The 26291-nt window shown below is 28.3% G+C and overlaps 3 protein-coding genes across 7 annotated transcripts in view; 1 reads left to right on the forward strand and 2 right to left on the reverse strand.

Annotated features, from left to right (window-relative positions):
* The window catches only part of LOC122512939 (inactive rhomboid protein 1), a 348315-nt gene extending 323222 nt beyond the window's left edge, over positions 1-25093 (reverse strand). For 3 of the 5 annotated variants that reach the window (XM_043629093.1, XM_043629092.1, XM_043629087.1), the window contains exons 1-3: positions 24845-25093; positions 24376-24703; positions 23163-23350 (exon numbers count right to left, since the gene is read on the reverse strand). The gene's annotated coding sequence lies outside the window, so the exon portion shown is untranslated. Of the gene's footprint in view, positions 1-23162; positions 23351-24375; positions 24822-24844 lie in introns of those variants that run through there. The other 2 variants (XM_043629088.1, XM_043629089.1) reach the window with 2 other exon arrangements.
* Positions 2748-17495, forward strand: LOC122512943 (sine oculis-binding protein homolog A). Its single transcript, XM_043629104.1, has 6 exons — positions 2748-3318; positions 4748-4924; positions 12277-12640; positions 15562-15770; positions 15853-16553; positions 16671-17495. Exons 1-6 carry the CDS (start codon positions 3235-3237, stop codon positions 17335-17337), a joined length of 2202 nt encoding a protein of 733 aa, XP_043485039.1. The 5' UTR covers positions 2748-3234; the 3' UTR covers positions 17338-17495.
* LOC122512953 (guanine nucleotide-binding protein subunit beta-like protein 1) lies at positions 18015-22025 on the reverse strand. Its single transcript, XM_043629146.1, has 5 exons — positions 21882-22025; positions 21379-21531; positions 20979-21157; positions 19276-19612; positions 18015-19042 (listed from the first exon to the last, which is right to left on the reverse strand). The coding sequence occupies exons 2-5, from the start codon at positions 21520-21522 to the stop codon at positions 18743-18745; spliced, it is 960 nt and encodes a 319-aa protein (XP_043485081.1). The 5' UTR covers positions 21523-21531; positions 21882-22025; the 3' UTR covers positions 18015-18742.
* Positions 25094-26291: the final 1198 nt, after the last annotated feature.

The following is a 26291-nucleotide window of genomic DNA, read 5'->3' on the forward strand; positions in this document are numbered from 1 at the left end:
GTTTAATTCCCCAGCAGATAAAGATTTTACAAATATGTTATGTAATTGCAAAAATAGAAAATATTATTTTGAGAAAAGAAATTTCCAATTCAAATTTAATTTGAGTTTTCGTAAGATTTCATTTTTACTAGAAAGTCAACTATTTTAAGGAAATAATCAATTATTAGAGGATGAAAATTTTAAAAATGTACACTGTAAAAATTTAGAGAGTTAAAAGTAAATTAAAGTAAAATTTTCAAGGTAAAAATAAAAAAATTTATCAATTTCAACTCCTCTGGTGAAAAATATCTCAATAGGAAGTTAAATTATTAACTCTCATATATTTTTACAGTACGCATATTCTTGTACAAAAGAAATAAAAATTTTGAAAAGTATACACCGAAATGAAAGAGAAAACTAGTTTATTATATTTTTAGTGTGAATAAAAAATCAATCTTCTTATATTAAAATAATTATAGAAACACTAATAAATTTATTTTAAAAAATAGCAATTTTGAAAAAAATATTAATGTCCAATTGTTAGAAATTTACTTAAAAAGATTTAAACAGTATTGATAAATTGAAAATTGAAATCAAATTTTCTATAGAAAAAAGCTAATGTTTATTAAACTAGTTAACTCTTTTCAGAAATATTAAAAATGTGGATATATATATATATATATATGTATTTTTGAAAAGTTGTTGAAATATTGTAAAACTGAATACCTCATTGTTACGAATTACATACATAAGTAAATCAAATTTTAAAAATATTCTTGTATGCATATTTTCGAATTCGAATGAATAACATATGTCAGAGAGAATTCAATAGAAAATTAATAACAATATATAATATTTTAAAGAGTACAAATATCATGTCAAAGGGAATTTAATAAAAAAAAAATTAGAAGCATATGCATACCATTTTTACTGATTCAAATACCTTTTACCAAGTTTAACATTTATAAAAATTTAATTCATTTTTTAATTTATTTAATTTTAATTTTTAATTTACTTTTCAAATTTAAGATCCACTGAATTTTATAAATTGTAGTTGACAATAAAATAGGTTTGCCACCAAAATTTAATTTCCTTCTTCCCTGATTTTTTTTACTGATTTCTAGACTAAAATTTAACTTTTCCCTGAACCCTATAAAAATAAATTCACGGGGACCAATTTTTTTTGATCAGAAAAAAATCTAACAAAGAGAAAATTTTTGTCTAGAAATTTAACTGAGTCTATCTATTTTAAAAATAAAATTAATTACTGTGGATAATTTCTCTCGATTATTTTTAAAAATTTCTATAAAAATTCTTTAAAATTCAATTACTTTCAATAATTTTAGGAAATTTCGATAATTTTTACAGCATTTAAGGACATTTTATTTGTTTTTAGTAGACTTTAAGAAAATTTCATTTTTTAAATATAATTTTAGGAAATGTCAATTATTTCAAAATATTTTCAATTATTTTATGAAAATTCAATTATTTTTAATTATTTACTATGTAACTATTAAATTAAAATTTTTTTAAAATTCGATTTTCTCTAAAATTTTTAATTAAATTCTTTGTATTTTCCATGTTTTTTTAAAAAAATTTTTAATTAATTTTGATAATTCTTTAACAAAATTTTTGTTAATTTGTATCTTTAAGAAATTGTTATTGTTTTTAACTAAAATCTTTTATAAGTTAATTATAATTAGAAAATTTTAAAAACGGTATTCTATAGAATTTAATTATTTACTGAAATAAGGAAAAATAATTAAATTATTGTAAAATTCACTATTATCAAATAAATATTTACTTCAATCGAATAAATTTTATTTGATTCAATTAAATTAAATTATAAGAACATTTTTGCTGTAACTTCTTTAAAATTATTTTCATTATTTTAATTCAATTCTTATTTTCTAGAATTTTTAACTAAAATTCTACTTCAAATTAATTATTTTTATCATTTTTGAAAAAGTTTTTAAAGATTTTTCAAATTTATTTGCTTACAATTCAATTTTACGAAATTTCGATTAGTTTAAAAGATTCAAATTTTCAGAGACTTTAGTTTGAAACCTTTTTAAAATTCAATTATTTCTATAAATTCACGCTATAATACTTTAAACATTCAATTATTATCTAAAATTTTGAATTTCTGTAAAAAAATTTTATTATTGATGAAAATAATGGAATCATTGCGCGAAGAAATTTATAAAAAGTTTGTAAATAATTGAATTCCTGTGAAATTTTTATTATTTGTGAAAATAATTAAATGTTTCCGCAAAATTTTATTAAAATTTTATTCAAATAATTGAAATGTTGCCAAGAATTTTATTAAAATTTTCGAAAATAATTGAATTTCGGAGAAGAATTTTATTATTACTTTTGAAAATAATTGAATTTCTGCAATCATTTATAACTTTTCCAAAATTTAAGTTTTTTAGTTGTTTGAAAAGAAGTTATTGCCAGAAATAGAAAAATTTGAAGGTTTTGTATTAGATTTAAAGAATAAACACAGTAACTTTAGAAAACAACAATTTTCCAGGATTTCGAACAAAATTCCCTGACATTTCCAGGTTTTCCATGTTGCGTGGCAACATCTGTTAAGGCAAAATTGCTCGAAAATATTGCTGCATATAATTAATTTTAAAACTCCATTTCTCAGAAATTTTGCGTCTGGAACAAAATTAATGTTGCAGCAATATTTGCAAACTGCAATATAATTCTTCCCTATTTTTGATGAACAAAATTTAAATATAAAAATTGATAAGAATACTCTAAACTTTAAACACACTTGCGTTCAAATACTACAATGGTATTGGTGGTCAAGGGTATATATTCAAATTCCGAGGACATAGTTCTGACTTGTTTCGCGCAAGCCAGGTTCACGTTCGCGAATTAACACGAATAATACCGACGGTTTACGATGCCGCGAAGCGCGCGGAACATACGGTTATTTTTAAGCGCACCGCATTCGTGCGTCCTCGCGGTTGTGTTCAGGTTCTGTTTGATTTCTCCTATATAGATAATATGTATAATCAGACAAATCACGGTTGAAAACGCGATCATTCGGAAATAATTAAAAAAATTCCCATTAATGCAATATAATATATAACTTATAATACGCAAGAACAATGTCAATAATTTCAATTTTTAATTCATTTAATTTACAAATTTTCAATTTGTCTCTCGTTTTATATGTGATTGGATAAAATAATATATTTTGCATTCATATACATAAATAAACGTAGTGGTGCGGTGTTGATGATTTCAATTCCAAATTGTACCCGCCAAAAATTAAGCTCGAATTCCAACAAGGGGAAAATATCGACAAGAAATTTAAATTCGGTGAATGTTATTTTCTCATTATCATTTTCTAATATTAAGTATATACTTTTTTTGTGATAATTTGCATACGTAATGTCACTTTTGTGAAATACTTTTCATTTATTTCAATAATAGTTCAAATTACACGGAAATTGAGCACGTTCTTCTTGTGCATAAAGTAATGTTCTAAAATGAGCTTTCAAACTATTTTTAGGCGCGTAAACGTTTGATTCTTGCGGGAGAGATTATTTTCATGATCTTTGTCATCGTCTTGTTTCAATTTATATATAGGTATATAAAATAAATAATTAAGAAAGAAAATATTTTATTACCCAATAAAAATTGCGACTGAACCTATATTTAATTTTCCACTAATTTGTACAAATTGCAGAAAAAAATAAAACAATATTTTGTCAATAATTGAATCCTATATCTTTCAATTCTCTGAAAATATTTTGAATTTAAAATTGTTTTTCATACAAAAAAGTAAAAGAGAAATACTCTTCTATTATTTGATTAATGTTTATATATCGTTTTAATCATTATTTATTCTTAAAAAAAATTGTATCTGAAATATTCTTCTAGAATAGTTAAAATTAAATAAACTAAAAAACTAAAAAAAAAAAAAATGAAATAATGAATTAAAAAAGTCAAGTTCAAATTATGCTAAAAATACTAGTTTGCAATATTATTCGCACTCGCATGGTTGTTGTTGTTTACTTCTCAGTGGAGATGAATGGACTATTATTAATGGAAAGTGTCTCGCACTTATCAATGAAATATTTGAGGATTTATTTAACATTAATAATAGGTGTTTTGTTGCCTATTTATTTTTTTAACATTTATGACACAATTTTTGTTACACAATATATTACCATTTATTTTTGAATTCGCGTTCTTTTAAATTTAAGAATTAAAGTTCATCATTTATCATTTTGTTTATCAGTTTGTTAACTTTAGAATTAGTTAATATTTATATTAATTAATTAATTAATTAATTAATATTAGAGTTAATTAATATTATGATTATAAAGTAAATAAATTGAAATAACTGCATAATTCGACAATTTTAATTTGAAAGCAATAAATAACATTTCAGCAAAAAATTAACCATTTTTTCTATTTTTTTTTGCAATTTTTTAAATTTTTGGCATTTGATTTAGAGAATGTTTTTTTAAATAAAAAATTTCCTGATATTTAGAGAGATTCTTTTACATTCTTGACCGCAATGATCACATTGTAATTGAGCTTTTTTTTCGAGTTCAAAAATAAAAGAAGAAATTTTTTTGGTACATATCGAATCAAAATTCAAACGTGAAAATGACATTTGATCTGTTATTTGATATAGTGCAACGTCTCTAGGTCAAGTATATTTTCACGTATGAGTCACACACACATATCTAAAGAATATTGAAACGTGTTATAATATAACATCTGTGATATTATATAGAAAGGCGTAATGAGTAACAGACTCCCTGTACCACCCTCGAGGACCAGCGTTTCTCGTAGAAGAATCGCTAAATTGTATTCATCAACATCAAATGATCCCAATGGCAACACTAAAACATCCGTTAATCGACCGATTCCATTGAAAATCAAAAAGGAATCTTCTGATGATGAAATAAAGGTACGTCACCTCTTAATTTCAAATATTCTACTATTTTTGTTTTTAAATAATAATTTTAAATTTCTAACAAATAACAAGTTTTTTTTACAATAAATTCTGAATTTTCTACTATATATTATTATTAATATTTAGAACAAAATTTATGATTTGCGAGAAGAGTTTATTGACTTAGAATTGCGTGACAAAGGGTCACAAATTTGTTAATGACATTAGAGGTTGTGCGCTGCGAAAGTACAGGAAACGATTACAGGGCACTCCTAAAGGAAACAATGAATTTCCGTGCGATAATTTCAAGTGTATCTCCCTGAGCCGAGTCGAAAATTTAAAAAAAGAAAAATGATTATTCCACTTTGCAATACAAATTTATCGATTCAATAATAATAATAATACCTGTTGTAATTTAAACAATAAGCATATAATCCCAAGAATTACCATAAAAGATGACAAATATCAAAACTTGTACAATTCTAACTAATAATTAAACCAACAATCTAATTAAAAATTTAACTAACAATCTGATTAATAATCCAACTAACGATCTGATTAACAATCTAACTAACAATCTAATTAATAATCTAACTAACAATCTAATTAATAATCTAATTGATAATCTGACCAATAAGCCTAACAAATAATCTGTAAGTTTTCAGCAATTTTGTCACAAAATATTGTCTAATTTACAATGCAAGATTTCGACAAAATTGTTTTGTAAACTTTCTACAAGATTTTCAAGCAGAATTAAAATTTTTCCAAATAATTTTGCGTAAAACCAGAACAAATGCAAAAACCTATCGGAGTGCAACTCGATTTTTTAAACTTTATACTGCAGTATTCAATGTTCAACTGTATTTTCAAAGTTGTCGACATCATGATTTGAAATCTTACTCAAAGTTCACTATGCAATCTTGTGAAAACCTTACATTGTAAACTTCTCAAAACCTCTAGTAAGTTTGCTGCGAAATTTGTGAGAAATTTATTAGCAAACTTGATGAGAATTTTTCACTACTTACGTCTTCGAAACTTGCAGTGGAAGATTGCTATAAAGAACTACAAACAATCAAACAAAATCTCCTTTCGAAGAAATGAACTCAAAGACAAGATTCCCATCTAATAAGACCTCCAGTGAATCTCTAATTTTTTTCATAAAGAATCTAAATCTAACACGTCTCGCAGTAAAAATGAAAGAGTAAAGTAATTTTTTTTGCAATGATTGTTACACGTGTTACAAATACTCATACTATCAACTCTGTTCAGCAACTTGTAGTGGAGTTGTACAATATATTCCCTAGTAAACGAAGATGAGACGACTCTGTATACATATATATGGAAGCAATGGGTCTCGTGTTACTCTCCTTCGCCTGATTTATTCGGAATCATAATAGGCTGCAACACGACACCCGACGGCTTGCTTCTCATCATTATATCTTTTGCCTTGTGTATATGCTCACCTGAAGGTACTCGATTTCCCTGCGTGAAAAAATTTCTTTGCCACCTTCTCTTAACTACCGGCTACCATATACCCATTTTCATCTACATATATATAATATATACATATACATTTTATATCAAATTTCTGTTTTCATAAATTTACAATATTTCCAGCAATGAATACATCTATACATATTGAAATAGTAAAAATTTAATCCCCTTGAAATATATTACATTTCGAAATCGTTAAAAAAAAGAATTCGCATAAAAGTAGAGGGAAAAAGTGAAATTTCAATTTAAACACAAACAGATTCTACAAATGATTAAAGTAGTGAGAAAAAGTATAGTGAAATAATTTCATTAAAAAATTATGATTATTCTAGAGAAAACTTTTGTTTCGAAACTTTCATGATTTTGAAACTATACAGAGTATTATAGGGTGAAGCTATTCCGGTACCTGACTAATTTTGCACAGAGTTAGCACTTGCCGCTGTTCTTGTTGGAGAGAATATGTACCGAGCCGAAACATTTAAAGCCGCGGGTAAAAGTAATAGTTATTTCTACTGAATAGTAAGTCTGGTCGAACTGTCTGGCGTGCAGGTGAGCTTTCCCAGCGCACGCACGCATACATAATTGGATGCCTCGAATTTTGGTTCTCAAACTGCATTCTCCAACTGCCAACTATACTAAAAACGATTTCCACCCCTTTCACTCTCTTATATACAAACTAAAACTCGTATTCTATTACATTTCAACTTGCAATCGAACACTGCATTGCGGCGAATCTTTTATATCTTGCATTCTAATAAACTTGAAACATAAAAAAAAACTGCTATACTATAAAAACTACTATGACTAAAAATTAATTAAATAAACCAGATTAATTAAACTAATTCAAATTTTACGAGATTTGTAGTTTCATATTCGTATTCAATTGCAATCACATTCCATATTTTGTAAATATTATCTACAAATGTTCATATTGTGAATATTCTAAAAGTTTCACAGAAATATTAAATATATATAATCCAGTATGTTTATATTTTATGCAAAAATATAAATATATAATATGTGCATTATCATAAATGAACGTTGTAAATTAGTTAAGTTAGAGAAAAATTAATTAATACTGCAGTAATTTGATTTGCGAATCAAATTTCTTGACTGTATAATATTATATTAATTGCAACAAGTTGAAACTTGATATGTATAGATATAATTGCAAAAATTGAAATGACTCTTCGTTCATATATATATATATAAGATTCAGAGAATATATTTCATGCGTAATTAAGTTATTATTAAAACCAGACTTGGTCAGACTCCGACCAATCGGTTTAATCTTACAGAAAAGTTAATCTAAAGTTGGCCTCAAGCCATGAACCAGTCGCGCTTCTCTCAAGCTTTATTATATCTTCCTATTGATATTAACCATCGGTTATAGTTCGCAATAACAGTTTTATAGTTCCGTTTTACTATGACATACTCCCTCTATAAAGAATGAATTTTCAATTTGTCCAAATTTTAATTTTACTCTCAATAAAAATTACTATACCGATTTGTTTGTTGTTAAAATAATTATGACAATTATTACAGAAGTACCGAAAAAAATGGTTAAAACAGAACTAAAAAATTGTGATTGTTAACAATCACAATTTTTTAGTTCTGTTTTAACCATTTTTTTCAGTTTACTACAATGAAAATTTGAGATTCTTTTAATTTCAAAACTTCTGCGCTTTCCACTTACTTTTTAATTTACAGAATAAAGAAAAAAAATCTGAGTATATTTATCCAAAAGTTTCTCAACAACCTACATATCAAGTTTCCAAAGAATCATAAGAAAATATATAATATGTATGTAGTTTTGTACAAAAAGAAATAAGTCAAAGTATTTTTGAGGAAGTTCCGGTTGCTACCCACGCGCCACATTTGTCAACCCCATTTACTATGGTTCACAGTCTGCGACAACGTTAGATATCCACAAAACTGTAACTTGAACTAAAAACTTTAACAATTATTTTCCCTAATCACAAAAGCAATCCTTTCTTTTATTTTTATTGTCCTTTCTTTCACGAAAGATATAAATTACGAAAAATTAATTAAATCCTAACCACGAATTACGGTGGAAAAGAATTTCCAAAGAGGAAACAAAGTCTTTTAACCAAAATTTTTAACTGATCATCTAGAATTTTTCTTTATTCATTTGACGAAAATTCCCACTGACCAGAATTTGAATCAATTGGATAAAAATTAAATCAAGAAAAACGACTTTGAACTTAGGGGATATTACAAATTCGATGCATACAAGAAAATATTGTAACTACAAAGCGGTCATATCGTTTGGAAATCTGATCCAAGTAAAGTAATACAATGATTCCAGGTTTCGCGAAGGATAATAAGTGGGTTGATTATTGTAACGATACAGTGAAAAGATGCGCTTCAATATATTTATAAATAATAACAACTGTAATACGTAGTAAAACTTGAAATTTTGCAGAATGAATTTTATATTATAACAAATCGATAAAATACCCTCGCAACTTGAAATTTGATCACATATAATCCTAAAATTCATATTGAAAAGTAAAAAAAATAATAACTACAAATTAAATTAATCACGTAATATCAATTTATGAGGACTTACTGTAATTTGTTGAAAGTTTCTATATACTGAACATAGATCAGTAACTTGATCCATGGCAAAATGATCTTCGAACAGAGATTATAGGGATACTTGCACTGGTAACAGCATATAAAGACATATTTTTGCTTTTATTCTCGAACTTGTGAGTGTGTGTGCATATGTCTGTCACTGTATATAGAATTATATATATTCTTATTCTAATATATTTTAAATCTATATACATATTCACAGGTATATACATGAAACGACTAACTTTACTGTTCAGAAAAAGAAACCCAATACCCATCCACCTTGCATGTTGGCTTTTTCACGTCATACGTACGTTACGGATCATAAAACACTCTAACAAATGCATTTTCTCGTAAAAATTATCAACTTTAATGTTGATTAGAAAATTTTAAAAGAAATGAAATAAAAGCTACCGTGAAAAATGACCTTTCAATTTATTGATGGTTGTAATTGCCAAACGAAAGGAATATTTTTTACTCGCGCGATTTCAGTTAAGTGTAATGCAATTTACCAGAACTTTGGCAAGATTGCCTCATATTGCTAATGTTGCAAGTTGCAAATTGCAGCAATAGGAGGAAGTTGCATAAAAATTCATGATAATACTATAATTCATTTTATTCCTATTATTAGGTGTGCTTTAGATTTTTTAATGTCGAAAAATTGTATTTAAAAATAGTTATTGAAGACAGGAAGATGTGTTTATTTCTGTAAAGTGCATCAATTGTCGGCAAATTGAAAGCATTGCAATGACTAAATAAATGAAAATCGCGATCTTTCCGATTTAATTTGTATCTCCTTTCTTGCGCGCGCGAGTATAAAGGTGTCGTGCGAATAATGAATGAGATATCCAATGACACCAGCCGATAGACGCAGGATCGGATTTCTCACGCACACACAGGAAGTAGTAGTATCATGATGAGGATTGTGACTCCAGAAGATCGACACACACACACAAACTTATTTTCATGCAGGTGCCTATATATAAAAAGCTCCAATTGTAATTTAAAAGAAAAAACATTACGGGAGACAAAAATTACTTTACTTCCAAACAAAATTATTTATCGCTATTTTTTAAGTAAACATTAGCAAAGCTAACATTGACTGAAAAGTCTATGAATTTCCCCTCGTAATTAAATTCGTATTTGTAAATGCTTTAACAGCATCACTGTTTAAATCTGAGTTAGTGAAGTCTTCAACTACACACAGTTTTTCTAAGGATATCAAATTAAGACAAAGAACATACCAAAATTTTGGATAATTTCAATTATCACAGTTTTTTTTAAAAGATATCAAATTGAGACAAAAAATGTTGCATCACAACAATTTTGGTATGTTTTTTGTCTCAATTATCCAGGAAATAATCCAGGAAAACATTTTCGCAAGGAAGAGCGATAAGTTTTTCTAGAATTTAGCGAAATTTTGAACTGACACTAACGGCAGGGACATAAATTTTTACTGAACTGAATTAGCGGATGACTCTTTAATAATTCAGATTTAGAGAGCAAAAGTTGTCTGTGTATAACACTGTCAACTTAGGAATCTAAAAATTTCAGATTTAATGCAACTGCAATAAAAAATGTTCCCTTAGAGTTGAGTTCCCTTTCAAGTTGAAGTAACAAGGTTGCTTTGTGCTTAAACATTCTGTCTCACAGATTACTACAGCAATAACTCAGCTTAGAATTTTCGGATTCCAAAGTTGACAGAATATCAGTTCAAATAGACCATGTTCCCACCAGTACTGGTTCCCACATGGTTCCCCCAATATTTTCTAAAAAAAAAACTTGCAACAGACTTCCGAACTTCGCAACTTTCTATCCTTGTATCCAAATTTAAAGAAGATCTAAAAGTTCAATATAAGTTAAAGTAAAATTACAGTAAACAAAAATATTTTAATCGAAAATCCTGACATGTTTCCTATTCGCATTCTCATCACGAGAAAGTATTATTTTTTTTCTCCACGTACATTCATCACATAAAATAAAAAAAGAGTTGCGAGACTAATTTCATTCAAGTCTCACACGTTAATATGGGCAATGTAATTTTTGCCGAAAGAGATCAGGAAAAACGATCCTGTGACATCGTTATACCATTGTTGATATTATTACTATTATTATGTGGTGTACAATGGACGATGAGGGTAAGAAAGGCTCAGTGCACAGTGTAACCGAGACGGGCCGACTAATGGATTGATCCACCCGCCACGCGATATCCCGATACCTATATCCGTGTATAGAAATACACATGCCTGTATGTGTACAGTTTACACACACGCACTTTTCACAGTATCACATTCAGCTTTATCTATACGTAAGCCCTATTCGCAAATGTGTCGGCATGATACATAAATATACACATATACAAGTGTGTGCCACTTCATATGCGCCCTAAATGCACCACAAGATACACAATTTATTTCAAATTTTCCATTTAAATATAAAATTCATTCTGCAAATAATTATTTCAGAAAAATATTATAAAATCAGGGGGAGGGGGATTTAATTAACTTTTATAAAAGCATCTGTTCAATTTCAGATAACAATATAATAATGTTACATTTCTGTTTTTCCATCATCAGAAATAATGATCATTTGTATACAAATTTCTGTTTTTATCCTCTCGTAATATTATGTTCTCTCTAAATCTGAAATAGTGATAACTGTATACCATTACTTGCAATTAATTTACATACGCACTGGTACATACGCAATTGGTAAAATTTTATTAATGTGCTATTTGAAATTAATAGTAAACTATTTTGATTTAGAGATTAAACAGATTTGAATCAATTAAATACTTAGTGGAAAATCTTGTTCCAACTTTACTAAATGCTTTTGTATAGAATAAATGACATTAATAGGAACATCAATATTGAATCGTTAGTATATGTCTTGAAAATGTTACTTGATATTTGACTAATCCTTTTTCTTATAACGAGGCTCGTTACTTTCTATCAAGGTTTAAAAAATCCTAAGGGATCTAATTTCTCATTGATCGTTCAATGTAAGTCACAAGAAAACGGATTTTCTTACTTATTATCAACAACGAGGAAATAGGAGTTTTATATTCCTATAAAACAATTTGATTTTTTTTCTTTAGATATCTTTTTCAAAACAAAAGAAATAACAAACTACCATGGATAATTCCTTTCGTAGAATTTAATTTTTTCTTAATTTATCAAAATTGTTCACCTATTTTTTTTGTTTTTAACTCAAGAAGACAAAAATTACAAAATGTAGAATAAATACTTTTATCTTCTAATATTTACTTACAGGAATATGCAGCTTCAGCAATGAGTGAATTTTTGGGATTGTACGGTTACGAAAAAGTGGACAGTGGATGTACAAGAGGTTTAAATTTGGATCACTTTGTATCGTCCGCATCGGGCAAACAGAATTCTTCACGAACTCTGACCCGTTCTTTAGCATCGAAAGCAGTTGCTGCCTCCAGTTCGCCAATATCTACAAATCCTTCCGGTTCACCCCATTCCAGATCGTCGAGGTCACCTCCCACAAATATCTCTGTGATATCAGTTAAGGAAAACAGTGGTCCACCAACATCGTCATCACTCTCATTACAAACAGGATTAACAAGTCCCCGTGCCCATGAGAATAGTGATTCAGCATCCGATTCTCCAGGTGAGATCAAATTTAATATTTCCGTCGATAAGAAAATAAAAATAACCAAAATGAAAGCAAACACCCTCTTCTAATTTAGCGAAACACTAAAACGCTCTTCTAATTCATTATAGCTGAAGATACTAACAAAAGTTTTGTTTCATCCAAATAATTTTTTTTTTCAAACTTCAGCCATTTTATATTTTTTCTTTTTTTGCAAAAAAATAAAATTTCCGCGTTATTACAGAGGAAGCCAAACAAGTGACAAGATCAAATTTTGAAGTGGAAAGACTTGAAAGTTTTGATTTGTTATACCTTTGAAAACGATGATAATGATGATGATAATGATAATGAAGAGGAGTTAATTGAGGAGAGTGGTTTGTGACTAAATATAAACTTTAAGAAGTTTAGAAAGTTCTGGTACAACTTGCATGAAACCGTAAAATTCTTCAATTACTATACATAGGCATCTGTGTTCAATTTCATACCTATATACTATCATGTGTAACTTTATATTTTACGTATCTGTAGAATTTTGATGCCATCATATATATGATTCAAAAATTTATATCAAACATTTTAACTCATTTCCAAATAATCTGTTTCAAAGTTCGTACAAATCGTCAGATAGTTAAAAGTACCAAGGATTATAAAGTTTCCCTTGCTGTTAAAATTGAACCGAAAATTTCAATACCGCAAATTATTCATGGTCTATAAATAGTAAAAAAACTTTTTTACATACAAATTTTCGAATAACTAAAAGTCGTTATAAACTACATTTGACATCAAAGGAAAAACTGAATAACCCGACTCGACAATTACACAATGCCAGGTGTGAATTTCGTCTATGAAAATGAAGAGCTTAGAGATATTTTCATTAAGCGAAACATTGTTTCGGAAACTTTGGTGAGTATTCTAAACAGAATCCAAAGTCAGCCCGATCACTTGGACACGAGTATTTTAGTAACCTCATCGTCTTCCAGTCTGCGTTTACTTCGTGATACGGAAATAGCTCAACGCAATCCGATATGGGGCTCTTTCTATAAGCTTAAAGTATTGTTGAAAAAAAGATCTACTCCACAAATAAGCAAATCAACTCCCCAATGAAATAAAAAGCTACATTAATTTATTTTGTGTCTAGATTAAATGTCTATCTCTTCTATCAAATATACACATTTATAAAATCTTCTATTCAATAAAAAAATCAAATTTCAATCTTTAAAATTAGAAAACAATAGCGAAAGTAGATAAAAAAAATCCTCATAATTCATTTCTGAATTTTGCATATTCATTTCTTGAAATTAGGGTTAAATAAAATAGAAAGAGGAGCTAATTAGACTGATGTTTGAAAAGGACGAAAGGAGTCTAGATCATGGATATCAAATAGACACGTTGAAGCAATCGACTGTGTATATTTTCGGATACATTTGCGCAGTAGCACGGTCGGTGGCCTTCGGTAATTCAAAGCCTTCTCTTCTTTTTCCTTCGCGCTTACCCACACGCACAAATATCTATATAGCTGATTTCCGATTTTATTCTCGCCTTTGAAAATCTATCAGCGCAAACACACGGATGCATGGTGAATGAGAGAGGAGAAGATGAGAATGAAAAAGGATTGAAATTCTCTAATTTCATTACGTGTCAAACTTTTCGTAACATTTTACACCGTTTTCCATGGTAAAATCAGAATCGAAAGTTGAATGCTATCCAGAATATCGAATGGGACAGTAAAGTAACGTGGATCAGAAGCAAAGCTTGAAACCCTAGAAGCTCCTATGACGGAATGGTTCGGATGGGCAAAAGGTGAAGCTGCAATGCCAAATAAACAGGGGTTGCTTGACGGAACGTGGGAGGCGAGGATGCAGCTGTAATTATTTACTACTACGACATTGGAGAAGCCCCGACTTGGAAAAGATGTGACTCCGAAATGTGCTGTGTAGAGTCACGTTCAAAGGTGACTCGATACGCAACGTTCAGGTGTCAGCAAGGGATACACCCTTGGCCAGACTATTTTGCCTCTTTTTTCTCCTCCCCTCACCCCCTTCTTCTACTTATCTTTATTCAGCTACACTATTAACGCGCGTTCATCAAATCTTGATCATCAAACACTTCTATAAATCCAAACGTTAAAATTGTTTAAAACTACAAAAATGACAATCTTACCCTAAATTCAAAGAAAATTTACCTGATTCAAAGAATTATTTATTACCTAATCCAAAGAATATTCCTTTAAAAATAATGTAAAAAGTATTGAAAAAAATAGTTTGAAGCATAAACGATATGTATACAATTTTACAAGGTTTCATACATCCTTATATGTTTCTATTAATCATGACCCAAACGAGAAATAAAGAAAACTGAGAACGCTGTATTGAGACGTAATACTGATCGTTATATGAGTATTACTTGATATGCAATTTAACACAGAGGGACTCATGTGTAAGTTAATCGTGCGTACTATGCATACAGAGCAAATTTTTGCAAACGATTACAATTTCGAGAGTAACAATATACATCATATTACTAATGTTCCTGTCATTAAATATATATAAACGTATATAAATATAATAGAATTTCAAGTTTTTTTTCATCTACATCAACAATTGTTACTTGAATACTTGTCACTGTTCACTTCATCTGTGTATAATGTTACGGATGCTGAAGATCTCTTTACCATGTGAAAGCGTTTTATTTCTTAACGTGTTCATCCTGAAAATGAGGGACTGATCTTATCATTTGATACATCAGTTATTTCAAAAGTGTTGTCATGATATATCATGTGAAACATTAAACTGATGGTAAAATTTAGTAAAAATTTTAAAATGTGAAGAGAATTTTGAAAATAGTAGATTTTAGATATAATAAATATTTCTTGTATTTTAATTGTGTTTGATTAAAAAAATGAGTTGGATCTTTAAGTAATGATAGATGAATTTTTTTAGATGGTGCCACGATGTGTTCTTGGTGTGGCAGAGCGGAAGGTACTTGGGAACCTGGAGGTGCTTATGTTACCTATGGAAGGGCAAGTGGTTCAGGACAATTCTGCAGTGAATCTTGTTTTGCCGCTGGTAGACGAGCAGCTTTCAAAAGGGCAAGAACGTGTGATTGGTGCAGACACGTTCGTCCTTCAATGAGCTACACCGATTTTCAGGTAAAAAAATTTACAAAAGTAATTAAACTATCGGAATTTAAAAATAATAATCCAAACTTAATATTGCTATAAATATTTCTAGGATGGAGACAATCAACTTCAATTTTGTAGTCAAAAATGTTTGAATCAATATAAAATGAATATATTTTGCCGTGAAACACAAGCACACTTGGCCCTTCACGGTATCAATGATACAATTTCCTCGACGAATCTCGGAACTGGTAATTTAATAACACCAGAACTTTGGTATCGTGATTGTATATCACCATCGAGTCGTTCTGAAGAATTAATTGTCGATGATGATCCAGTGACTAGATCGTCATCAACTCACGACGACGATGAATCATTAAATAAAGAAGATGAGGATGAAGATGAAGAGGAAGAAACCAAAAGAGAAACCAATAATAGATGCAGAAATTCTTTTCGCAGTCGTGATAATGCAAGTAGAAAGAAAAATGAAGATCACGATGTGACAGTTGACGAAGAAGAATCTTTTACAAGAATTAGAAAAAATTCCGAAAAAGAAGATGAATCTAGAAGACAAAATAAACAGTTCATGGAACAAATAAGACTTCAGTTTCCAACGGAAAATCTTTCAAAATTCGGAACATCTATTTCGCCTATTATTCGAGATCGAAGTAAAGATTATATCAATTCAACTATTCAGGATTTAGGAAGTTCTCATGAATCTGAAGGAATTGCGAGAGAATCGTTCATTATGAAAGACACAGTCGAATCGGCACCTAAGGAAAATAGCAGAGGACGAAGAAACATTCGATACGGGTAAGAACAAGATAATTTCTCTTATCAAACAGATAAATAAAAATAATTTTCAAATTAGTATTTCTTTTCAGACTAATTAGTTTCTAATTATTATTCGGAAATTTTGTGTTATTTCAGAATGACGAAGCCAAAAAAAAGTTCAAAATCACCAACATGGACATCAGAACACTCAACTCCACCAATATCACTCATGACTAATTCAACCCCGAGAATGGCACATCCTCCGAATACACCATTTAAATTTCCAACACATCCGGGAATGCTTTCCGGAAGACCATTATTAGTGAGACCACCAATGATTCCCCTTCGTCCCCAAATTCCATTAAATTCACCCTCATCATCCACATCATCAGCATCACCATCATCGTCTTCCCTTCTACCACCTGTTACTGTTTTAGTTCCATACCCAATACCAATACCAATTCCAATACCGATCCCATTGCCAATACCAATATTTACTAAACTACTCAAAGGAAATAGTGATTTGTTAACGAAAGATGAAAAAGTTTCTTCAGGAGCATCGATACCGGAGGACTTGTCAAAGCGAAAAGTTTCTACTCCAGAGGCAAAAGTAACAAATGAAATTTCAGAAATAACAAAACCTCCCTCACCTTCCACGTCAGATTTAAAGACGACGCAAATTTATTCTAACGAAATAGTAGACGAAAAAATTAAACCAGTTTGTTTAACGACAAAAAATTCGCGACCCTCGCGAAAGAGAAGACGAAATCCAGAAAATTCTGAAGAAATTGATATACAATTGAAACGAAAAATGTCAGTTTAGAACGTTTATTAACGTCACGAAAAAAGAAAACTTTTCAAAAGCCTCTAGCCTTCTCTTTATATGGTGCTACTATATGATTTATATAGTTGTGTTTTAAATGTACAATTTATGTTTTAAATAATGTATTTTATCTATTAAAATTGATCGTGATCTTTCAACTATTATTATTATACTTACTGTAGAATTCAAGAGTAAGCCCTTCTGTGATTCCATTTTATTCTCGTTGTCAAAAAAAAAGGAAAAGAAATTTTTTTTTCCAATTTCAGAATAATAAAATATTTTATGACGTTCGAATAATGAAGTCTTCAATTAAACCAAAGAAAATATTTCTGAAATATTCCATTGAAATTATTTTCAAATTTCAAAAATAAAACATTTAAAAAATTGTTCAACTGAAAATTCCTAGTATAGAAGAAATACTTCTCATAGAAGTATTTTCAATATTTAAAATATTAATTATTTATATATTAAATATTCAAAATAGTTCCAACGTCAACTTTTTAAGAATAAAATATAATTTCATTTAATCCAGTGAGACTAAAAATAACCGCGAGTTTATTAAGTTTTTTTTTAATTATAAGATGTTAATTTCATTTTAAATAATTGTATACGATTTTATAAGTTTGAGGATTAAGTTTATGGTATTTTTACAGGAATATAATTAAAAAGAAAAGATATCTTTTAGTATCTCAATATATTACATATACATATCAGATTTTGGAGCATGAATTAAAGAAAAGTATCAAAAAAAAAAAAAAACGTTCAAGTATTTTGCATTATTAAACTGAAACATTAATAAGGTAAACATTGTTCATATTTAACAATTTTCATAATTCAAAATTATCTAATTTTTACCTCATTTTTAAATGAAATGTAATTGAAATTTACACTTTCATATTTAAATGAATAATTCTTCAAAGTTCCATTCCTATATAAATACTTGAAAACCAGCACAGCCTTAATATCCTAAACTATAAATCAGTAACTATAGTCATAACTATAGTTAACAGTCCAGTCGATATCCTCAAAATCTAAGAAATAATAATTCTCATAGTAAAAATATAGACATCTATTATGAAATAATATTGTAATTTCCTCTTTTTGTTTATGAGGTAAAAAATTATTGGACTTTGGAACTTTAAAGATCTATTCCTCGCGACCATATTCACTAATAATTCAGTCGTAGCGTTTTGCTCTCGATGCTCATTATTTTTTTCTAGAAGATTTATTTTCTAGTCTAGATAAGGCAAGAGAATAACGCTTTTGTAAAAAGGATACTTATCTTTGGCTCTTTGTACTTTTTCTTTCTTTTTCTTTTTAAACCAGTTTTTCATATAATATATGTATATGTAGAAAATGTGGTTCTTTAATTTAATAATTAATTTTTGTTTGTAAATAATAATTTTCAATTGTAAAGGTCCCAAAGAGAGATAACTCCATCTTTACCAGTTGCTGCCATCAAACATTTGCTATTGTAAGACTCGACTTTACCACCTGAGTATGCGATATCATAAATACCACCTCGATGCTGATCCAAAACAGCCAGAGGCCTCAATGATTTCCAGGAGAAAATTCGTAATCGACCATCCCAACCTCCAGTTGTAAATACTTTGGAATCAGGCCTTGATGCAACAACAGCGACACCCTCATTTTTTATCGTTAGCACAGTTTTGAGATTCAAATTGTTTTTCTTAATATCAAAAACCTTATTGGAAAAAAAAGATTTTTTTAAACACTTTTAATCCATTAGTCAGCAAAATTCTAACACTTTATAGGAATAATTTTGTAAAAAACAATGAAATATTTTTAGATAAACTTCATATCGATCAAATGGAAATTGCGCAAAATTGATAAAAAATTAACAAAACAAATGATTGAACAAACATTATTCCTACAAAGAATTAAAATTGTTTTCTAAAAAGCAAACAATTTTATTACCTCTAATTTATTTGTAGAACTGCCAACAATTCCTAATTTTAAAGTTTCATCTAAATCAATACTGAATGGACACTGTTCAATTTTCAACCATGATAAAATACTTTTCATTCTCAAATCCCATAAAGCTATGTCGCCACTTTCATAAGCTGCCAATATTAATTTTTGGTCTTGAACACAAGGCTTAATGGACATCAATTCTCCGAGTTGTTTTATTTCGCTTTCAGCCAATTTTTGTGAGTCTAATTCCACCTCAATTTCAGAAGATTTCAACGAAAATAATCCAATTACAGAATTCCTCAATGGAACAAATATCGAGTCCTCAGAAAGAACCTTACTCCTAAATAGAGAAAACAATAAGAAATAAATACAAACAATTTGATTTCAACACCAATCCATGTTTAAACTTTCGAAATTTATTCACTAAAAAATAGAAACTGTCGAGAAAAATTCAATTTTGATTTTTGAATTTCAATAATATAAGATTTTCAGAGCTCGAACTAGGTCCGTAAATCCTGTAAAAGTCCATAACTTTGCTTGAAGTCCGTAAAAGTCTGTTTTTTTTAAAAAAAGGTCCGTAAAGTCCGTAATTTGATTCAAAAAGGACGAAAAGTTCGTAAATTGTACGATATAATTTGAATAATTTTAGAGAAATTACAAATGATTGCAGAAATTCAATTATTTTCAAAAGTAATCAAATTCTTCGCAGAAATTCAATTATGTTCAAAAATTTTTAAAAATTCTCATCAAAATTTCAATTATCTTCAGAAATAATTAAATTCTTCTCCGAAAATCGATTATTTAAAAAAAATTTAATTAAATTCTACACAAACTTTTCATTATTTTCAAAAAAATGATAAAAATTTTACAGGAGTTTCATTATTTACAAATTTTTTTATAAATTTCTTCGCAATCATTCAGTTATTTTCATAAATAATAAAATTTTTACGGGGATTCAATTATTTTCGTAAATAAAAAAATTCTTTTTAGAAATTAAATTATTTTCATTAATAATAAAACTCATTGCAGAATTTTAATTATTTTTAATACAATTTTAATCGAATTCCTCGAAAAAAATTATTGAAAATTTTATTAAAATTCGTTGATAGAATTCAATTATTTCAAAATTTGTTAATAAAATTCTTTATGGGAATTGAATTTTAAGAAATATCCAATTGTTCAATAAATTATTTATTTTTGTAGTTAAATAATTGAATTGTAGTAAAATTTTGTAATAAAAATTGATTTAAAAATGGATTTCAGTTAAAATTTTAGATTATAATTAAATTTTAAAAGCATTAGAGAGTAAATTTTTGGAAATAATTTAATTTTGAAAAGGTTTTTTTGAAATTTTTTAAAATTATTTTAAGTTTTTATTTTCTAATACATATTTAATTGAAGAATTTACGAATAATTGAAATTTTGTAAAATTGAATTGTAAAGAAATGAATTTGAAAATTCTGAAAGAACTTTTTCGATTTAAAACGAGACCAAAAAGGATTAAAATAAGATCTAATTCAAAATAATTTAAATCTACTTTCCCCGTTGGATAAACAAACACGGAAAAAAATCATTTGGAACAGCGATAAGTTTTCTCTAGGTTAGCGAAAGTCAACTAAAAATTTCGTTAAGTTAGTTGAATATGTATCTATTACAGATAACATTTTTCTTTTCCTGAATGGTAACCAAGAGCAATAAAGACATACTTGCAAAAACTCGTTGCTTGTGTCTCAATTGTTTTGTCAAGAATCCAATTAGATCCATCTGCATTCCAGATATTAAATGAACCAGTTTTTCTTTGCGTTATGAGACACTCGTCATTAAGAAAATTCAAAGACTGGCATTGATCCTCAAATTTTGTCAATCTATATATCTCTCGATTCCTCTGAAAGGCATACATACAGTTTATTTGTGCGTAAATAAAATACTATAACCCCAAAGACTCCTATCTTAGATATAATATAAACACAGAAATCTTCAGGGAAAAAATCAAACGAAAACAAGAAAAACTAAAGAAAATGAACTTCAATTAATTTATCAACTTCCTATTATATTTAAACATATTCGTGAAAAACGACAAAATGAGAAATTACGCAGAAAAAATACCTTTAAATCCCAAATATGAATTATGCCACTTTCAGTTCCTGCATAAATATGCTCAACATAAGGAGAAACTCGAAATAAAAGACTGTGGACGGGACCCATGTCACCACGCAACAAATAAGCCGGATCAGGAGGAAGAATTGCCATTTTTTATCACTAATTATAAAACGTTTTCACTTGTTTTTATCAATAATATATGTTTTCAAATATACAACGTATTTAGAAACCACAGTAGAAGACGGGAGGCTCACGACACGTTACAAAATAAACTTACTGAATAAATGAATTTGCATCCAACTATTTGCTCATTATTATTGAATTAGATGCAGAAAACAATCAAGTAATCTACACATATCGATTAAATGTGAAATCTATTAATTTTGATGTCTGTCAAACCATTTTTTGGTGGAACGCGTCGTTCGGACCTCCCGTCTTCTTCCTTTCCTTCCTCTATTGTGGCCATATTTTTGCCCTTGAATTTGTATTGTATATATGTGTGTGATTACCGGCTCAATGAGCAAACTGTCAACAGGCATCAGCTGATGAAAATAAATACCAGTCAACTTCTCATGGGACTTGAAATAATAATTATTTGAAAATTTCAGATTCCTATCTTTATAAATAAACTCTATTTACTATATATAAATAGAATTATTTTCGAAAATAAAAAGAATTTTCATTTTAAATGACGTAGATTTTAAATGAAAATCAACCTTTAACTTATTGTAAACGCGTGGAATTATTATTGAGATTCGGTGACTCAGATTTTAAAGTAAACACAGCTTCGAACGGACACCGAGGTCATAAGCAGTGCAATCGCAAAAAAGAGTAGCGCGGAATATAAGTTTTAAATAAACTAATAGTAAAATGTTTAAAAAATACGTGAAAATAAAGAATAATATTTAATGTTTTGCCTAATTAAAATTAGGCGAGATTGATTAATTTTAAATAAATTAACAAGTAACTTATTAAACTAAAAAATTAATTAATTGTAAAAAGATTAATTAATTAATTAAGTTAATAAGAAACTTATTAATGTCAAGAATTAAATAATTGTAAAAAATTAATGAATTTAATTTACAAGTAACTTATTGATATCAAGAATTAATTAATTACAATTATAACAAATTAATCAATTCAATTAATAAGAAACTTGTTAATTTTAAGAATAAATTAATTGTAAAAAATGCTTTAATTTGTGATAATTCACATCCCTCCCAAAAATATAATTTTAGATCAATAAAAAATGTATAAGAGAAATATAAGAAATGTAGTGAAGAAATAAATAGAAAATTCAATAGTGATCAGTGGATACAAATATTAAAAGTTAATCATGACGCAATAATTAACTTTTAATTAAAGAATAAAATAGTAACTGTGAACTGGAAATATAGTCGCTTGCCCTGCTCTAAACTAAACCAAACATTAATTGTGAAATTGAAATTAATAAATATTTTTAGTATTATTGAAACTGGTATACATTTTTGGTAATGAAAAAATTACTGTTTGTAAACAATAAAATCTCAATTACAAAATTTGATTAAAATTTCAATATTTTCACATTGTGATAAAACAATGATGTTCGCGTGCACCAAGAAAAATAATGCCTGACTCTAAGAAATTGAAATACATAAATATTAACCAAAAATCCACTTTCCAATTGAAAAAATATCTATGTTCAATTAAAATGAAATATTAATTCAATTAGATATGTCACTAAAGAATTTTTTTGTTAAGACACATTACAACTTAACTCCGACAGATTAATGGAGATAAGAGGGACTTACTCATTGTAGATTATCTTCGTCGATGGAATATTTTGAGTCCCTCTTTCTGATATTTACTTCCTTCTCATCCAATTTGCACGGATTGGATCAAATTCATTGAAAATGAATGAATTTACAATTTATATGTCCTCTGTGCGGATTCTCTTGACATTCACGCATAGTCTTCACCGAGTCATCAGAATGGAGCACTGTCAATAATTAAAACACAATTTCGATTTATACGTATTTGCTTCAAATACTGAAATTATTGGTTAAAATACCATTTAATTGACTCCAATAAATATTATTTAATTCAAGTAAATATTTAATTGATAATAGTCAATTAATCGGTTATTAGAATCAAATAATTTTTTTTCAGTGTATTAATTAAAATAGAAAATGTCTACTTAATTAATGAATTATTGAATCAATCAAATCGTCGAACCAGTTAAATTAAATTTTTTCAAAATTATTTTTGAAAATTTAATATTTTCAATAGAATATTCACCTTGCGGTTGTGTAAATCGTAAAATATGAGTAAATAAGTAAATTTACAAAAATTTTGATTAATTCTTTGTTAATTTTTATTATATTTATAACGAAAGAAAAACTAATCAAATTTTGGCGAAACCCGATGAAAATAAAAGACAATAGAAACACACTAACATAACCTTAAATTTATAAGCAATTTTCTAGTTAATATTTTGGAAAACAAATTTTTGTTATTTAGGTCACGAAATCCGTTTATAAAAATCAAATTAATTTAGAACAAATATTTTTCCAAAGTAAATAATTTTATATATTTTCCTAATTCCTACAACAAAAACTATTAAACTAAATGGACAGGATGGTACGTCACTATCCAATAGCAATAACATTAAATTTTCCTCCACACACTCAAGTTGGGAAAAATGTTCAATACACTACTAAGAATTTCACATAATTCTTTTCTTTTTTCTGGATATTCACCTCGAAATTTAGCAAATCAATAAGAATTTGAAACAAATTGTGTGTAAAATTGACGTAAACAAAAGATGTTGCGATAGAAAACTAGGAAAATGTTCAGTTTTTTTTCCGGTCTGTATCTCCGAACTCCATTTCATATTTTCTTTTCCGATTAAATATTTTAAAGAAAAAATTACAAACTACTCTATATAATTATAATGAACACTATTATTAACTTCGATTGCAATTACAAAATATATTTTTTAATTATTATTGACAAATGTATTACCTGTATCATTTCGTTCTTTGATTCCATTTCTTCATATGTTTATGTTTGCTAAAAATTCTTGACATTATGGAAGAATAGCGCCACGCAGCAACGGTGGCAATATTGAGAATTATAAAAAACTTCTTTATCCAGTATAGATGTCGCCTGCAAACTGTTCCAGTGCTCACTGAGAGTGCGCTGTGAAAACGACGGTATTTACGTAAAGCGCCTAGTACGCATTCACTTGTTCCTGAGCGCTGATTGGTGCGGGCTCTCATCGTCGAAATCCTACGCGCTGATTGGTAAAGACACTCGTAGTCGAATCCTACTGCATAGATTACCACTTTACCTGTAACATAATTGTCATCCATTTGTTTCCAACATCCTGTTCATTTGGATATTAGTTTTCAATAAAAAATACCGCTTTAATAAAAAGTGGTAATTTGTTTATGACACAAGTGCATATAATTAACATTGCATATATATGTACTTGTATTGTCTTGTTTCTTGGTTGTCAATTCCACTTCTTCTTTATTCATTCTGGTAGAAAGTTCTTACATTACTGTAAAAGAGCGGCAGGAATAATTCTTGCTTAGTCGTTAACGTTGTTAATTCCACTTGTTCTTTATTCATGCTGATGAGAAGTCTTTACATTACTGTAAAAGAGCGCCAGGAATAAGTAGTAATAATATTGGAAACTAAAAAATTTTCTTCGAGCAGCACAGATGTTGCCTAGTAACTCTTCAAGGTCTCACTGAGTGCGCGCTGCAAGAACGGCGGTATTTACGTACAGCGCCCTGCTCACGTCCACTGGTTTCTGCGCTCTGATTGGTGCGGGCTCTCATCGTCGAAGCCTTGCGCGATGATTGGTCGAGCGGGAGCGTAAATATCGTGCGCTTTTCCCCCACGCTTCAGTTCGCTCTGGGCGCTTCATGACGCAAGGTCTGCGCTCCTTTAAGGAATTGTTTAACACTTCTAATTCTACTGCATTAGGAAATTATTCTTATTTTTCATCAATATTAAATACGTAGCAGCATCAATCGACTAAATGAGCATGATATAGGAATATGAATTCACGGTTTTTACGTGAAACACCAACTACAATAGGAGGGATTATGGTTAGTATGTTATTCCTTTTCATAGTAAATATATTCTTGTAGCAATGTAATAAAATATGATATTTATTGCTGAAATACGAAGTTCTCCATAATAATTAATACTAAATCTAGTACACAGAATAATTATATTAAAATTTGAAAAATTATTTTACATTCTTTAATTTTATCTACTAGTATAATTTGTGTTCATCAAGTGGCGCCATCTTGATAGAATATTTTATATTAGTAGTCAGTATATAATAACAAAGTGTTATTAAAATTTTTTTTATAAAAGTTATTTAACGTAAATTACAGTTTAGTTTTATCGAGACTATTTCAAATATGTGAAACATTAATCGCAATATTAAACGGAAAATGGTAAGCGCCATCGCCATAGTAATTGTTTTCCATATGATTACAAAACAGTACTTGAAATTTTCAACCTGTTGAAAAAGACAATTGTAGGAAACAAGTACAGTGGAACCTCGATTATCCGAACCTCTGTTATCCGAAACCTCTATTATCCGAACCGAAAATCATTTTATCCGAATTTCTATTATCCGAACTTTTTTTTGGCTATCCGAATTTTAAAATTTATTTTCTCTATTTATTTTATTACTTATGTTTGTTTATGCCAAAAAAGTCTTAAAAAAATCATATATTGTGTTTTATTAATATATTATTATAAATTAATATATATACTTATATATCTTTGAAAAATGTATTAAATTAAATATGTACATATAGTTCAACTGTCCAATTTTTTTACTTTAATTATGAAAAACATTAAAACCTCTATTATCCGAATTTTCGATTATCCGAATCAGGCCGTGCCTAGGT

The sequence above is a fragment of the Leptopilina heterotoma genome, unplaced genomic scaffold (assembly GCF_015476425.1).
Source record: "Leptopilina heterotoma isolate Lh14 unplaced genomic scaffold, ASM1547642v1 Lhet_13, whole genome shotgun sequence".
NCBI classification, from domain to species: Eukaryota; Metazoa; Arthropoda; class Insecta; order Hymenoptera; family Figitidae; genus Leptopilina; species Leptopilina heterotoma.